This window comes from Hypanus sabinus, chromosome 5 (assembly GCF_030144855.1).
Source record: "Hypanus sabinus isolate sHypSab1 chromosome 5, sHypSab1.hap1, whole genome shotgun sequence".
NCBI classification, from domain to species: domain Eukaryota; kingdom Metazoa; phylum Chordata; class Chondrichthyes; order Myliobatiformes; family Dasyatidae; genus Hypanus; species Hypanus sabinus.
Window position 1 is genome coordinate 134,560,839 of NC_082710.1, and position 17,547 is coordinate 134,578,385.

The following is a 17,547-nucleotide window of genomic DNA, read 5'->3' on the forward strand; positions in this document are numbered from 1 at the left end:
AGCAGAATGAATGTTTTGATCAACAGAGATAAAATATATGTGGAAAGAAATATGAATCTCATATTCCATGTAAAAATAGGCTTTAAAAGTACAGTATGACATGATTCAAATAGATACTATGAGCTTCAGCAAGGTTGTCTCAATGAACAAAGTAAACTGGTAAATTAGTTTATTATGTCACAAATATCGAGGTACAGAAACATTTATCTTGCATACTGTCCATACAGATCAACTTATTGTAACAGTGCATTGAGATAGTACAAGATAACTCAATAAAAGAATACAGAATAAAATGTTAATAGAGAAAGTGCAGTGCAGGTAGACAATAAGGTGCAAGATCATAACACAGTAGACTGCGAGGTCGAGTCCATTTTATCGCACAAGACGATTTTCAACAGTCTTGTAAAAATGGGACAGAAGCTGTTCTTGAATTTGAATTTATTTAAATCTTACATTCGTCCCACAAGATAGGGAAGTAAAAATACTTGCGTTACGACTCCGTAGTAATGTACAGATATGTGAATTTATAAATTTAATGGCTTGTAGAAAGAAGTTGTCCCTTAGCCAGCTGTTCCTAGCTTTAATGTTGTGGTACTGTTTGCCAGACGAAAGGAGCTGAAACAGTTTATGGTTGGGGTGACTGGTGTCCTCGATGATCTTCTAGGCCTTCTTTACACACCTGCTGCTGTAAACGTCCCCAATGGAGGGAAGTTCACATCCACAGATACATTGGGCTGTCCATAGCACTCTGCAGTGCCCAGCGATTAAGGTTGGTGCAGTTCCCATACCAGGTGTTGATATACCCAGTCAGGATGCTCCCAATGGTGCCCCTGTAGCAGGTCTTGAGGATATGGGGGCTCATACCGAACTTCTTCAGTCGCCTGAGGTGGAAGAGACACTGTTATGCTTTTTTTTGCCAGACGGCCAGTGTGTACAGTCCAGGCGAGATTTTCGGTGCTGTGTTTACCAACAAACTTGACACTACTCACCCTTTCAACTGCAGTCCCACTGATGTTGATCAGGGCGAGTTTATCTATATTCCTCCCGGAATACATGATGAGCTCTTCTGTTTCTGGGACATTGAGGGAGAGGTTGTTATCTTGACACCACGGTGTCAGGGTGTTAGCCTTTCCTCTGTAGGCTATCTTGTCACCACTAGAAATAAGGCCAATTAATTCATGTCATCTGCAAATTTGATCAGCAGATTGGAGCTGTGTGGCAGCACAGTTGTAGAAAGGGAGTAGAGGAGGGGGACTCAGGATGCAACCCTGCTTTGAGGGTCAGAGGTGAGGGAGCCCATCCTTACCACCTGTCAGCAACCCGATAGGAAGTCTAGGATCTAGTCTTGAACCAAAGCAGTGAGGTGTATAGACAGACTCCATGGAGTGGAGGCTGGTTTCCATGAATGATTGTGCTGTGTCTGCAATTCTGCATTTTCTTGAGGTGGAATGCAGAGCAGTTACCATACCAAGCTGTGATGCATTCAGATAGGTGCGTCAATAAAAATTGGTGAGTTTCAAGGGAACATGCCCAATTTCCTTAGTCTCCTGAGGAAGTAAGGTTCTGATGAGCTTTCTTGGTCACGGTGTCTACATGGTTGGACCAGGATAGGGTACTGAAGATGTTCACTCCTAGGAGTTTGAAGCTCTCTGCTCTCTTAACCTCAGCCCCAATGATGCAAACAGGAGCATGTGCACTATCTCCTGCCTCCTGAAATCAATGATTAGATCTGTTGTTTTCCTGATATTGAAGTAAAGTTTGTTGTCATTACGCTATGTTACGAGGCTCTCTTGTCCTCCAATTTAATGTTATTTGGCATACAGTCTATTATGGTGGTATCATTTGCAAACACGTAGATGGAATTAGAGCAGAATCTATCGGTAACGGGTTGAGGACACAGCCTTGTAGAGCACCGGTGTTTACAATAATTGTGACAGAAGTGTTAGTGCTTATCCCTACTGATTATGGTCTTTTGATCAGGAACTCAAGAATCCAGTTGCAAAGGAAGGTGTTAAGTCCCAGGTCTAGGAGTTTGAAGATGATTTTTCTTGGAATTATAGTATTGAAGGCAAAGTTGTACTCAATAAACAATAACCTAACTTAGATGTCTTCAGTGTGCAGATGCTGCGGAGTTGAACATGGAGCCTGAGCAAAGGTATCCGACAAGGACCTGTTTTGGTGGTGGGTGAATTTGCAAGTGGTCGAGGTTATCTGGGAGTCTGGTGTTAATATGTATCATGACCGGCTCATGAAGCATTTCATTACAGTGTATGTCAGTGTTACTGGGTGGTAGTCATTAAGGCATGTTACCCTTGGTGCTTATAGCAAGACTGCTTCTCTAAGTATAGTCTAAGATTCTAAATGAAGTTCAGCTAGTCTCAGCTGTTTAAGAAACTCAAGGTACAGACTCCATCTAAGAGAACTGTCAGAAAAATCCAAGTTGATACTCCCATTGTGGTTCTGACAAAGCCCTGCAAAGTCAAAGATGTAACTTAGGGAGAGCATACCAGAAGAGAAACCAGGATCCTGTTTGCCCTCTCAAAGCACACTATTTTAGAAGAGTCGGATAGTTATTTTCTGTTGCCTAACTAATATATATTCAGGGGCCACATTATTAGTTACACCTGTACACCTGCTAGTTAATGCAAATATCTAATAGGCCAATCATGTGACAGAAACTCAATACATAAAATCATGCAGAGATCATCAAGAGGTCCAGCTGTTGTTCAGACCACACATCAGAATAGGGAAAGAAAATGATCTAAGTGGCTGAGTATAGAATGATTTTTGGTGCCAGAAGGGGTGATCTAAGTATCTCAGAACCTGCTGATTTACTGGGATTTTCAAGCACAACAGAGAATGGTGCAAAAAATAAAATACACTGCAATAAATAATCATTAGGTAAACCTACTGCAAGAAGTTAGCTCATAACTACCATAAATGAAGAGTAGACATCTTTGAAACATACATTGAGGCTCATTTCAAACAAACCACAAATTCTTATAGCATCTCAAGATGTCAGAAGATTCCAGTTGAACTAATAATTGTAGGAAGTAAGTTTAAATATAATCTGATTGTAAGTCTGAAATGCTTCAATCCAAACAGGTGTTTCAGCTACAAACAAGAAAAAAATCTGTGAATGCTGGAAATCCAAGCAAAACACACAAAAAATGCTGGAGGAACTCAGCAGGCCAGGCAGCATCTATGGAAAAGAGTACAGTTGACATTTCAGGCAGAGACCCTTTAGAGAAAAAAAAAAGATAAGGAGTAGATTTAAAAGGTGGGGAGAGGGGAAGGAGAAACACAAGGTGATAGGTGAAACCAGAGGGGGAGGGATAAGTAAAGAGCTGGAAGTTGTTTGGTGAAAGAGAGGCAGGGCCAGAGAAGGGAGAAACTGATAGGAGAGGTCAGAAGGCCATGGAAGAAAGAAAAGGTGGAGTGAAGCACCTTTTTTCTGGAATGAAGAGCCTCATCCTGAGAGCAGATGCAGCAGAGATGGAGGAATTGAGGGGATGGTGTTTTTACAAGTAACAGGGTGGGAAGAGGTATGGTCCAGGTAGCTGTGAGAGTCTGTGGGTTTATAATAGATAAGCTGTCTCTCCAGAGATACAGACAAGGAGATCGAGAAAGGGAAGGGAGGTGTTGGAAATGGACCAGGTAAATTTGAGGGCAGGGTGGAAGTTGGAGGTGTTTCAGCTGAACTGATTTCAGATATTTTCAGCTTGTTTCTGGTGGATGTGATCTGAGCCACAATATAATGTTTTGAATTTACATTGATTAATGTAAAATATGTAGTAAAAGTCATTCTTCTGCAGTGAGTGATTTTAGTGCAAAAAGACTGAGATCCTTCAATCTCTACTGAAGTTGATTAGAGAACAGTGAATTTGAATGCTGAGAAACAACAAGTACATTCTCTTTGCTCTTGCAGTTCTCAATAAATGGAATCAAACATATGTACTATACTATAAATTCGGAATCACCTGGCAGACTACGTGCACCACTGCTAAACCACGCTCTGGATTGCCATCAACTGGATTTCTGCAATTGTCAAACATTGCCCACCAACTCAACACAAACCACTGTGGAACCACTAAAGAACAATGCAGATTAGTTGGATTCATGGTAAGGTGTTTGATAATCTAATGGACTGTCTCAAATGGCAAAGCAGAAAATGATGTTATGTGATTTACCACTCTGATGTCCTGATAGTAGTAATGCATCAAGACAAATAATCTATTAAAAATAATTTGCCTTACAGCTCAATCAGGATCTAGACATTGCGAAGCTCTGACTTCCACTGAGTCAAAACTCAGACTGAGTTGGTTTTTTTTTTGGGTTCGGAGGGACGGTTTAGGTTTTGGAGACAGAAAGGGGAGTTACGGGTCACATTAGTATTTAGGGACAGAGATATGGGGGAACTAGAGGGCAGGTCATAGTCTTCAAAGAGCAGGTGTGGGACATCTGTGGTCAGATGCTGGATTTCAGACCAGCAAAGAGTAGGCGAGGGGCTCCCAGGTCAGTGGGTTCCAGAGTCAGAATTCTATGCAAGCAGAAGGAATGAAATCTGACGAGACTTTGTGAATCAATGAAATCACAGTTCAAGGTTTAGTGTTCAGGGTTCCATCATTGGTGAGTCCACAGTTCGAGGCCTGGTGTTTACTGATCGGCGTGTCCTGGGATCGACACCAAGGATTGAGGCTGAGAGTCGAATTGGAAGTCTGAAAGTCAAGGCCTATTGATCACAGCTGAATCTGCAAATTTCTGTGTCTACTGCAGAGGTCGTCTGGAGTCTGTAGGCCCAAGTCTTCTGTAGGCCTGTCCTGGGGTTAAACAACTGTTTGTGTGGGTGGGAGGGAGGAATGGATTTGTTCTTCTGTTTTGTTTTGTTGCTTGTTGTGTTCTGTGTTGTTTTGCCAAGCACTGTGGGTATGCAATGTTGGTACCGGAATGTGTGATGACAATTGCAGGCTGTCCCTAGCAAACCCTTAGGTGAGTTGGTTATTAACATAGACAAGGCACTTCACTGTATGTTTTAATGCACACGTGATAAATAAACTTGAATCTTGCCTTCTACAAAGACTTCACAATATTTTCACTTCAATCACAAAGTACACCTTTCTTTTCTAAGACACCATCATTATTGTGGAGATGAAGATCACCTTCCATTCCCCTCAGTCCAATGCCACTATCACTGTATGTGTGGTTCTTTGGTTTGAGGTCAACTGTGCTATCTAGCTAATGTGCCCTAGCCATTTACATTGTTGGTGTAGCGATGTCTGTGGCTGACAAGACCAATGTGCAAGTGGCTATCTCCTCTGCATAGGCTGCATTTATAAGCTCTGCTGGAGATGCAGCATCCCTTTCTATGGGCCCTATCATTATCATTATCTTTCCTAAAACTGCAAGATACCACAATGCTACATAACAAACAGAAACTTACAAAACTAATTTCAAGGCGTAGTTAATAGCTCCAAGTTTATCCAGGTTCCTGCTACTGACTGTAAGGAATTTGTACGTTTCTACATGACCGTGTGACTTTCCTCCCACGGTCGTAAGACATACTGGTTGGTGTGTTAATTGGTCATTGTAAATTGTCCCGTGATGAGGCCAGGGTTAAATCGGGGGATTGCTAAGTGTCATGTTTCATAGGGCCAGAGGGCCTACTCCATGCTGTATCTGAATAAATAATTTTTAAAAATATGAGTTAACAATGTATTCACATGTTTGGGCAAAATGGCCAACATGGCACTGTGGATCTAACTGTTTTAAATAGGTGATGCTCCTGAAGAGCATAAAGCACTCTTAATGTGTTTATTGATTATTGGGAAATGAGAGATGGTTGCGTTTACCTCTGGCTATAGTTCTCTTCCTACATCTTATCCATTTCCACCCAATCAAAAGCTTCATAATCAGGGAATTACCTATCTTCTCAATTCCAGCCTGTTGAATATTTACTCATAGATATTATCTCTAGGTTCTGGTTATGCTAATAATGATATTTACCAGATTTCATCCTCCAGTTGTGAAATCTGTTGTTTGTATGTCTGGATCTGAGCGTCTCTTTGTTGAACAGTCTCAATAAGGTAGCTGTAAGGCTGCTGAGCTTGACCAAGTAGAGATTTTGCATTTGCAAGCTGGGGAAAGAAAAATGACAGAAAAAAAACATGTTAAGAATTTCCTTTGCCTAAACAATCACTACTACAATCATAATATTCAACAGCTGTATAAATGAAGTATTCACTTTTTTCAGATTAATAGTCTGATGAAAAACATCTGATACTATCTACATAACATCCTTTTAAATTAATCTTGAATGGAAATGGCAGGTTCAATTTGAAAATTGCAACTTACACAACAAGCATTGTTGATACAATATCAGTTTCCAGTGTCAGCATCAAAAATCATGCCCTGTCAAGCCATCCGTTCTCATAGTTTCTTGGTTGGCAAAGTGCACAGCATAAGAAGGCTTTGCCTCAAACAGGGTGACTGATGACTGACTACATAATCAGACATTAAAGGTTCATAATTGAAAACTGTTTAAGATTTTTCTAACAGCAGGGGGATTTCAGCATTTCAATTAATCAGACATTGGATTAATTGAAATGGTGAAATCCTTCTTCCTGTAACCTGGCTAATAAAATCTCACTGCCAGCCCACCCACTCTTTCTTGATGATCCACCATTTCCACTTTCTCACTTCTCTCCTCCTCCTTCATTTACTTTAGTTATTCTTTTATGGCATGCAGATATTGAATTGAATTGACTTTATTACTTACATCCTTCACATACATGAAGAGTAAAAATCTTTATATTATGTCTCCGTCTACATGTGCAATGAGAAATTTATAGTACAGTAATATATATATATATGTAGATAAAAGAAACAGGACAATCAATATAACATAAAAATATGATTGGATCAGCGTGAATTAATCAGTCTGATGGCCTGGTGACAGAAGCTGTCCCAGAGCTAGCTGGTCCTGGCTTTTATGCTGCGGTACTGCTTCCCGGATGGTAGCAGCTGGAACAGTTTGTGGTTGTGGTGACTTGGTTTCCCAATAATCATTTGAGCCCTTTTTACACATCTGTCTCTGTAAATAGTGGGAAGTTCACATCTACAGATGTGCTGGGCTGTCCAAACCACTCTCTGCAAAGTCCTGTAATTGAGGGAGGTACAGTTCCCATCCCATAAGTGATGCAGCATGTCAGGATGCTCTCAATTGTGCCCTTCTAGTAAGTCCTTAGGATTTGGGGACCCATACCAAACTTCTTCAATCATTTGAGGTGAAAGAGGCATTGCTGTACTATTTTTACCACAACAGCTCATATGTAGACCACGTGAGATCCTCGGTGATGTGTATGCCAAGGAACTTAAAGCTGTTCACCCTCTCAAATCCAGATCCACTGATGTCAATAGGAGTTAGCCTGTCTCCAATCCTCCTGTAGTCCACAACCAGCTCAGCTCCTTTGACTTTGCAACATTGAGGGAGAGCTTGCTTTCTTAAAACCACTGTCAGGGTGATGACTTCTTCTCTGTAGCCTACCTTGTTATTATTTGAGATTAGGCCAATCGATGCCGTATCATCAGCAAATTTAATTAGCAGATTGGAGCTGTGGGTGGAGACACAGTCATAGGTTTACAGAGAGTAATGTACGGGGCTTAGAACATGGCCTTTGGGGGAAACCGTGTTGAGGGGCAGAGGTGAGGGAGCCCACTCTTACCACCTGCCAGTGATCTAACAGGAAGTCCAGGATCCAGCTGCACAAGGCAGGGTGATGGCCAAGGTGTCTGAGCTTCTTGTCAAGCCTACAGGGAATAGTGTTGAATGCTGAACTATAGTCCAAGAACAGCATTCTCACATAAGAATCCTTCTTCTCCAGGTGTGTAAAGACACTGTGCAGAGCTGTGGCTAATGTGAGATCTGTTGATCGGTTGGGCTGGTGGGCGAATTGTAAGTGGTCCAGTCTAAGTGGTAGCATGCTGCAGATGTAGTTCTTGACCAGCCTCTCAAAGCATTTGCTTATTATCAAGGCGAGTGCAACAGGACACCAGTCATTCAGACATGTAACCTTAGATTTTTTAGATACAGGGACAATGGTGGATGTTTTGAAGCAGGAGGGCACTCTACACTGGGAGAGGGAGATATTAAAAACGTCTGTAAACACACCTGCCAGTTGTGTTGTGCAGATCCTGAGTACCCATCCTGGGATACCATCTAGTCTTGCAGCATTGCGACTGTCCACTCGTTGGAAACACCTTCATACTTCAGCATAGATAAGATAGACTGACTCTTCTGAATATTGGGAAGACTGCATTTACCCACAATGTGCCGCCTTTTCTACACTGGGAACCCCTGCTTACGCAATCAACGGTAGGCTTATTTATTATACTGCCACTACCTCGGAAGCGCTGCCAAAGGCAAGGGAGAAGAGCCGACATCTTGGTGAGGTTGAGACAGTATGCTAATCCCTAGCATACTTCTGGCTAACGTTAGTCCCTGGACAATAAGCTGTGAGAACTGACAGCCAGAATCTCCTATCAGCTGGAAACAAAGGAATATAACATTTTGTGCTTTGTGGAGACCTGGCTGATGAAGGAGATACCAAATCATGCCATTGAGTCCTCTGGGTTCTCCCTGTTCCGGGCAGACAGGTGTAAAAACCTCTCTGGGAAGAGTAAAGGAGATGGGTATGCTTCCTGGTCAATAATGCTTGGTGCAACCCCTAGAATGTACATGACCTCAAATTTTTTTGTTCCCTGGATCTGGAGTACCTTGTGCTGCTGTGTAGATCCTTCTAGTTGTTTAGGGAGTTCACGGCCGTTATTATCACTGCAGTGTACATTCTACAGCAGGCTGATACAAACCTGACTCTCAAGACACTGTACGAGACTGTCAGCACCCTAGAAACTGTACACCTAGAGGCTGTCTTCATCATCGCTGGAGATTCTAAGAGTGTCGCTGTCTAAAGTCTGTCCGAAGTTTTGTCAACACATCTAGGTGATAGGGAGATAGCATACTCGAACACTGCTACTCTCCCTTCCGCAATGCTTTCAAAACACTCCTTCGCCCACCATTTGGCAAGTCAGATCACTCCTCCATCTTAATTCTGCAGATGTACAGGCAGAGCTGAAACAAGAGGCAGCCACAGTTAAAACCATTCTCTGTTGGTCCAACTAATCAGTCTCTATACTACAGGACTGCTTTGATGACGTCAATTGCAATGTTGTGATGAGGATGTCTCCGAGTTCACGGATGGGGCCACGAGCTTCACCTGAAAGTGCAACAAGGAAGTTGTTCCTCCCCCCAGAAATCAATCAGGGACTATCCAAACTAGAAACCTTGGATCAACAGTTCTGTGCGTCGCGCTGCAATAATTATGTGAGACAGACCTTACATTGCCAGTATTCAGCAGGAGCTCAAGAAATGTAGCTACAATCTGTGCAAAGTCATCAAGGCAGTGAAACGACAATACAGGGACAAGATCCAGACACAACTCACCACCGATTATACATGCAGCTTACGGCAAGGTCTGCACACCATCGCAGACTTCAAAGTTAAATGCTAGTGCTGCCAACATCGCTGCCTCTCTCCCAGGTGAGCTATATCTTTTTTTTATGCTCAGTTCTATATTGCCAACACTCAGCGACCTGCACCTTGGTCATCTCTGGTGTTGCTGGCAAGGCTGCATTTGTTACCCATATCTAATTACATTTGAACTAGTGATCTCACTAATCCATTCCAGAGGACTGTTTAAGCTCTGGATCTAGAGTCATGTGGGTAAAGATAGCAGACTCCCTTCCTTAAAGGATAGCAGTGAAGTACATGGATTACTGATAGCAGCTTTTAGTTTCTGAATTGTTTTAGTTAACTCAATGTAAATTCACTGTATTTAATGATAGGAACTGTACTCCTGTCCTCAGTGCACTAGTCCATCAAAGCAATCAACTCTACCATGAACATATTTCTTCACCTCTTGGCTGCAAAAGCAAAGAATTTCCCACACTGAAAAATCAAAACTGGAAGCTATTCTATAATACACAGTTGAAGCAGCCCTTGATTAAATGAAGATCAAAAAGTACTGCAGCTGCTGGAATTCTGAAATAAAAACAAAAATGATGGAAAGATTCAGCAGATCAGAGAGTATCTGCGGAAAGAAAAACAGTTAATGTTTCCCTTGAACAACAACACACACAAAATGCTGGTTAGTCATTAGACAGTTAGTCCTGACGAAGGGTCTCGGCCCAAAATGTCGACAGTGCTTCTCCTTATAGATGCTGCCTAGCCTGCTGTGTTCCACCTGCATTTTGTGTGTTGTTGTTTGAATTTACAGCATCTGCAGATTTCCTAATGTTTCCCTTGATACAGTTTCACAATTGGAGAAAGACATTGAGTCAAGCAATCAGTATATGGCAATTTCTGATCGAAAATCTTAACCGGTCCATAAAAAGTTCTGCACTGATCGTATGCAATGTGCGTCTGGTTATTTATTTTAATGTCATTTGTTGGATTCAAATACAGGTATGCATTGCTTAACGTCCACGATACTTTCTGTGAAATAGGACATTATGTCATTTGGACATTGTGTGAACTCCATACTATATACTTTGCCTCTTGCTGCTGCTATCACTAGGAGTCGTTCTGCTGCGTTTGCACTTTACGGTAATATTTTCAAAAGAAAATTAAACAGAAAGATAATGCTACTACATGAGATTGGTTACGTCTGCTACGTCACGTTCTCTGATCGGGACTATGGACGTACATGCAATCGGACGTTGTCCAAATGAACATTAAGTGGTGCACACCTGTATAAGAAAGAGAGAGAGAGAAAAAAACTTATTTGTTGTACACTTTTTGGGAGGCTAGTAATTTTCTATAAGGTTTATAGACAGCTGTGTTTTTCAACTTTTAAATAATGACCAGTTTCTAATGAGGAAGTATAAGGGCAAACTGTTATATAAAATCTTGGAAACATGGCATATTCATATGAGAAATTTTCCTTCTATTTGAAAATGTTACAATAGATTTAGGTAAGTTTCCTTCTAGTATGTGCTATTAATTAAAAATATTCCAGAGTTCGATATTTTGGCATAGATAGTTAATTACGGCCTGGTACACTCATAAATTTGTGTCCCAGAACTGAAAGGTCCTAAAAATGGTAAATTTCTAGTGCTTTGGTTTTATAGTGTTTCTGCTGTTCACAGTTGTTCTTCCTGTGGTACAACATTGCTGATGACAATAGTTTTTCTGCATGTCTTTCTGGAGTACACGTACTCCTTCCACATCATTTTGGATAATGATCAAATAGGATTTGGTATTCATGTCCTTTTAACTTAGTGTGTTGGTTCAGAATGACTGAGATCACTTGAAAGGAAAGGCTCCTTTAAAACTGTTAGTGTTAGCTTAAACCTGAATTAATTTCTTTACTTATGCTCCACGTAAAACAGCATGAGGTTTTGGATTGGTAACAGGACATCAATACCTCACTTGAAAATAAATAATTTGTGTTGTTAGATGTTCAGAATAATGCAACACTGTTGATTCTTCTCAGCAGTGTAACATAGTAATGATCAGTTTTACATAAGGGCTTTAAAAATGAAACAAAATTCAAAATTATACCACGTTCACACAGCTGGATCACCAATCTCTGCCAATTATGTGTTGTTTGCATTAACAACCAACTTAAGGATTTGCTGGGGGCAGCTCGCAAGTGTCACCATATATTCCAGCACCAACATAGCATGACAAAACTTGGCAGAACAACACAGAACACAACATGCAATAGAACAACAAAACCGAAACAAGCCCCTTTCCGCCTCCCCATCCCACCATACGCACACACAGAGGGACAGTCTTCTAATCCAGGACGGGTTTGAAGTCCTCAATCTCTAAGCCTCAGCCATCAGGCTTTGAGTTCCAGACTTCTAATTGATCTTTGGGCTTCGATCTGTGCCACTGATCCCTGGGCTAATGGATGATGGGACCCCAAACTCCAGCCACAGTGACTCATAGGCCCAACTTGGGAATGCCCAACATTCACAGAAGTCCTGTTACCCATCCATGTTACTAGCCCTGGAGCAGATATCTGGTCTGCCGAAACCCTTCGTCACTTGTACACATTACTGGATTTGAATGCAGAGCTCAGAGCACAGACCTGATCTCTAACGGTACCACACCTCTATCCCTAAATCCTAATCCGACTTTTAACTACCCTCTCTATCCCCAAAACCATAATGAAAAAAAAACAACTAAGTCTGAGCCAAGGTCTCAATGGAGACCACAGCTTGGTGTCACCTTGAAGGGAATTCTGTCAGTACTCAGCGCCATATTGAAGGAAACTAGGTCAGTAGGTTAGTCTCTACATCTACCCTAATTCCTCATGTCTTTGGATAACTTACATATTTGGAGAAATGTTTTTCTTGCTGGAACTTAAGGTTCACTCAGGTAAGGACTGTTGACATTTGACCACTTTTGAAAAAGCATCCTGAAGCCAAGGATGTTGAAAGAAATAGGAGATACATGAAATGTCTTAAGGAAAAATGCCAAGGGATAATAACACAGATTTAATATAACATGAGGTGGATGCCATGTTTGGAAAAAGAAAGTCTGTAAAAATAAAACAAACTGAGGAATTTAGTGAGTCTTCCATAGAAAATTTCTCTACGTACAAGTTCGCAAATACCTTTCCAGCACATGAGTATAAAATAACCTATTTAAATGTTCCCAGTGTTTCCTGATTAAATTTAGTTATCTCATTTCCTTTTCTTCACAGAAATATGTCACGGAAACATGCAGATGCAAAGCAAACAAGATTTCAAAATGGAGTTGTATTTTAATGCTGGTGTTGGAGAATGGAAATTTTTATTAATGTAAAGGGGGTTTCTTCTTTTTTCTTTGTTAGTGTGTATGTAATCAAAATGGCTTCTTTGTTTTGTTAAAAGCAGGAATGCTTCTTTGTTGCGAGAGAGTGCTGGAAGCTTGTTTGGGTTAAAATTTACTGATAACGAGAATTGTATTCCTTTGTAAACCAATTGGGATTAATGTTGTTCTTTCTTCTGAGTCTGTAAGCTATTGTTGGCGGGCTTTTGGGGAGATCGGCGCGAGGGGTTGAGAGAGAGGACGCGATGTTGTAAGGTGGGCGAGGAACGGACCCCAAGCGGGGGTCCGAGGCCAGGAGGTACTCCGAGGAGGGGGGATGAAGCTAGAAGTGCTTGGTTGACCACTTCGGATGGTCCTAAGCTGCGAGTCGAGAAGTTCGGAGGGGATCGAATGGTGGCCAGAAGACTTCAGTACTTGAACTCCAACAGTTGTGCACGAAGTGGTTTGGACTTTGATAAGTTTGGCACCGTTTCTTTATTTTTTTCCTTCATATATACTGTATCATTATTAATCACTTAGTTATAGTAACCTTTATAAATTGTACTCATTTAATCGCATATGGTGTACTGTCTGTTTTTGGGCGAGGCGGGGACATCACACAGCATCCACACCAGCTGATTACCCAGTTTGGCGGGGGCCAAAGGCTGCTCCCCCTAGACGAGAACGAGCTGAGCGAGCCTGAGGCGACCCAGGGGTTGTGGCGACCCATTTCCTGGCACATCCGAACCGGCTCACAATTAGCCAGAGTTTCCAGCTAAGGGAGATAGCCTACGGGGGTTTGCGAGCACAGAGCTTTGGAGCCTCTGCGCCACGGGGGGGCAGGTTGAGGGAGGCTTAAAAGTGAGACTGAGGATTTCGAATAAAGTTTTTTCCTTCGACTGCAGTTACCAACTCCGTGTCGTAATTTTAGCGCTGCATGTAGCACACCGCTACAATTGGTGAGCCCGAAGGTCCAAACGATTTTTGGACCAGAAATGACCGATGCCGCCTCTGTTCATGCGGTTTCGTTGAAACTGCCGGGTTTCTGGACACAGCGACCGAACCTATGGTTCCAGCAAGCCGAAGCCCAATTCCACGTTCGCCAGATCACCTCAGAAGACACCCGCTACTACTACGTGGTGAGCTCCCTTGACCAGGACACAGCGGCCCAGGTCGCGGAGTCCGTACAGTCGCCCCTGGCAGACGGCAAGTACACGGAATTCAAAGCCCTGCTCCTCAGGACTTTCGGACTCTCACGGCGCGAGCGGGCTGCCCGTTTACTGCACCTGGATGGTTTGGGCGACAGACCTCCTTCGGCTTTAATGAATGAGATGTTGTCTCTGGCCGACGGACACACACCCTGCCTCATGTTTGAGCAGGCATTCCTGGAGCAGCTGCCCGAGGACATACGCCTGCTGCTGTTCGACGTGGATTTCAGTGACCCCCGGAAGGTGGCAGCCCGGGTGGACTTGCTGTGGAACGCCAAAAAGGTGAGCGGGGCGTCCATCGCACAGATCTCCCAGCCACGCTCCATGCAGCAAACCAGTCCAGGCCCGTTCGCAGAGCCCGCCAAACCCCGGCCCAATGAACACTGGTTCTTCTACCACCAGCAGTGGGGCGCAGAAGCCCGCCGTTGTCACCCGCCCTGCAAGTTCCCGGGAAACGCCAGGGCCAGCCGCCACTGATGGCTACGGCGGCTGGCCATCGGGATAGCCTCCTGTATGTGTGGGACAGAAGGTCGGGACGCCGGTTTTTGGTCGACACTGGTGCCGAGATCAGCGTTTTACCTCCGACGACTTACGACACCCGCAGCAGGGCACCGGGGCCCCCCCGAGGGCCGTGAACGGCAGCACAGTAAGGACCTATGGCACCCGTCAGGTGCAGCTACAGTTCGGCTCCAGCCAGTTCACGTGAGACTTTACACTGGCCGCTGTAGCCCAACCGCTTCTGGGTGCGGATTTTTTGCGGGCTCACAGCCTACTGGTCGACCTGCCCAGGAAGAGACTGGTACACGCTGAGACCTTTCAGACCTTTCTCCCTGGGTGCAGCCCAGTTGCCAGCCCCTCACCTCGGCTCCATCACGCTGTCCGACAACGACTTCACCAGGGTCCTGGCGGATTTCCCATTGGTTCTGGCACCGCAGTTCACAGCGGCCATGCCCCGACACGGTGTACAGCACCACATCCCGATCCAGGGACCACCCCTCCACGCCTGCGCTCGGCGGCTTCCCCCGGACAAGCTCCGACTGGTGAAGGAGGAGTTCCAGAGGATGGAGGAATTGGGGATCATCCGGTGGTCCGACAGCCCATGGGCCTCCCCCCTGCACAGGGTGCCCAAACCGACAGGAGGCTGGAGACAGTGCGGCGACTACCGCAGGCTGAACGAGGCTACCACACCGGACCGCTACCCTGTGCCGCACATTCAGGACTTTGCAGCAAACCTGCACGGCGCACGGATCTTCTCCAAGGTAGACCTCGTCCGAGGGTACCATCAAATCCCGATGCATCCCGATGACGTCCCCAAAACGGCTCTCATCACCCCGTTTGGCCTTTTCGAGTTCCTCCGCATGCCGTTCGGCCTGAAGAATGCCGCACAGACGTTCCAGCGGTTAATGGACGCGGTGGGACGGGACCTGGACTTAGCGTTCATCTATTTGGATGACATCCTCATAGCCAGCAGCAGTTGTCAGGAGCATCTGTCCCACCTCCGTCAACTCTGCGCCCGACTGAGTGAGTACGGACTTACAATCAACCCCGCCAAATGCCAGTTCGGACTTGATACCATTGACTTCCTGGGCCACAGGATTACTAAAGACGGGGCAACCCCTCTGCCCGCTAAGGTAGATACGGTCCGCCACTTCCCCCGACCCACCACGATCAAAAGCCTTCAGGAATTCGTAGGTATGGTCAATTTCTACCACCGCTTCCTCCCTTCAGCTGCCCGGATCATGCGCCCCCTGTTCGCCCTGATGTTGGGTCCGAGCAAGGACATTACCTGGGACGAGGAGCCCGCCGCCACTTTTGTTCAAACGAAGGAAGCTTTGTCGAACGCCGCAATGCTAGTACATCCCAGAATGGACGCCCCTACCGCCCTCACAGTGGATGCATCTAACACGGCAGTCGGTGGCGTGCTGGAGCAACTCATCGCAGGTCGCTGGCAACCCCTGGCGTTTTTCAGCAAACACCTGCGGCCACCCGAGCTCAAGTACAGTGCTTTCGACCGGGAACTGTTGGCGCTCTACCTGGCAATCCGGCATTTCAGGTACTTCCTAGAAGGTCGGCCCTTCACCGCATTCACGGACCACAAACCGCTTACCTTTGCGTTTACGAAAGCGTCCGACCCCTGGTCGTCCCGCCAGCAACGCCACCTGTCCTACATCTCTGAATACACGACGGATGTCCGGCACGTCTCGGGTAAGGACAATGTCGTGGCGGATGCGCTCTCTCGCCCTACCGTTCATGCCCTTTCCCAAGGGGTAGACTTTGAGGCACTGGCAGAGGCACAGCAGGCAGATGAGGAGATTCCGAGTTACAGAACCGCAGTCTCCGGTTTGCAGCTCCAGGACCTCCCCGTAGGCCCGGGTGAGAGGACCGTACTCTGTGACGTCGCCACCGGCCAGCCCCGTCCCGTTGTCCAGACAGCCTGGCGGCGCCGTGTTTTCGAATCCATTCATAACTTGGCGCATCCCTCCATCCGGACGACTGTCCGTATGGTTTCCAGCAGATTTGTTTAGCACGGACTCCGCAAACAGATCAGTGAATGGGCTAAAACGTGCATGCACTGCCAGACGGCCAAGGTGCAGCTGCACACCAAAGCCCCACCGCAGCAGTTCCATCCCGCCCACCGGCGTTTCGACCACATTCATGTGGATATCGTGGGCCCCCTGCCAGTGTCGCGTGGAGTGCGGCACCTCCTGACTATCGTGGACCGGTTCACAAGATGGCCAGAGGCGGTCCCGCTCACCGCCACCATCTCCGAATCTTGCGCCCGAGCCCTGATCACTACCTGGATATCTCGCTTTGGTGTACCGGCCCACATTACCTTCGACAGAGGCGCCCAGTTCACCTCCAGCCTGTGGTCAGCTATGGCCAGCCTTTTCGGGACTCAGCTGCACCACACAACTGCCTACCACCCACAGTCGAACGGGCTAGTGGAGCGTTTCCACCGTCACCTGAAGACGGCCCTCATGGCCCGCGTGCGAGGAGCCAACTGGGCGGACGAGCTTCCCTGGGTCCTACTCGGCATCCGCACAGCGCCCAAGGACGACCTGCACGCCTCGTCGGCCGAGTTGGTATACGGCGTGCCCCTGGTCGTCCCCGGGGAGTTCCTACCAGCCCCACAGGGGCAAGAGGAAGATCCCGGAGCAGTCCTGGGCAGACTAGGCGAGAAGCTCGGTAACCTGGCCCCCATACCCACTTCAGAGCACGGGCGGAACCCGACCTGTGTACCCAAAGACCTGCAGAACTGTAAGTTTGCGTTTGTACGAAGGGGCGGGCATCGGCCACCGCTACAGCAGCCATACGAGGGGCCGTTTATGGTGCTCCGGAACAACGGGTCCACGTTCGTGCTGGACGTTGGGGGGAAAGAGGAGGTTTTCACGGTGGACCGCCTCAAACCGGCCCATGTGGACCTGGCGCAACCGGCCGAGTTTCTGGCACCTCGGCGCAGAGGCCGCCCTCCCAAGCAGGTTC

The 17,547-nt window shown here is 45.8% G+C and overlaps 1 protein-coding gene across 5 annotated transcripts in view; it reads right to left on the reverse strand.

Moving 5' to 3' along the window:
- Nucleotides 1-17,547, reverse strand: part of pibf1 (progesterone immunomodulatory binding factor 1) — a 200,515-nt gene that overhangs the window by 63,837 nt on the left and 119,131 nt on the right. For 4 of the 5 annotated variants that reach the window (XM_059970447.1, XM_059970445.1, XM_059970449.1 and 1 more), the window contains one exon: nt 6,004-6,134. In XM_059970447.1, the coding sequence (XP_059826430.1) occupies nt 6,004-6,134 (131 nt within the window). Of the gene's footprint in view, nt 1-6,003; nt 6,135-8,865; nt 9,128-17,547 lie in introns of those variants that run through there. The other variant, XR_009512295.1, reaches the window with a different exon arrangement.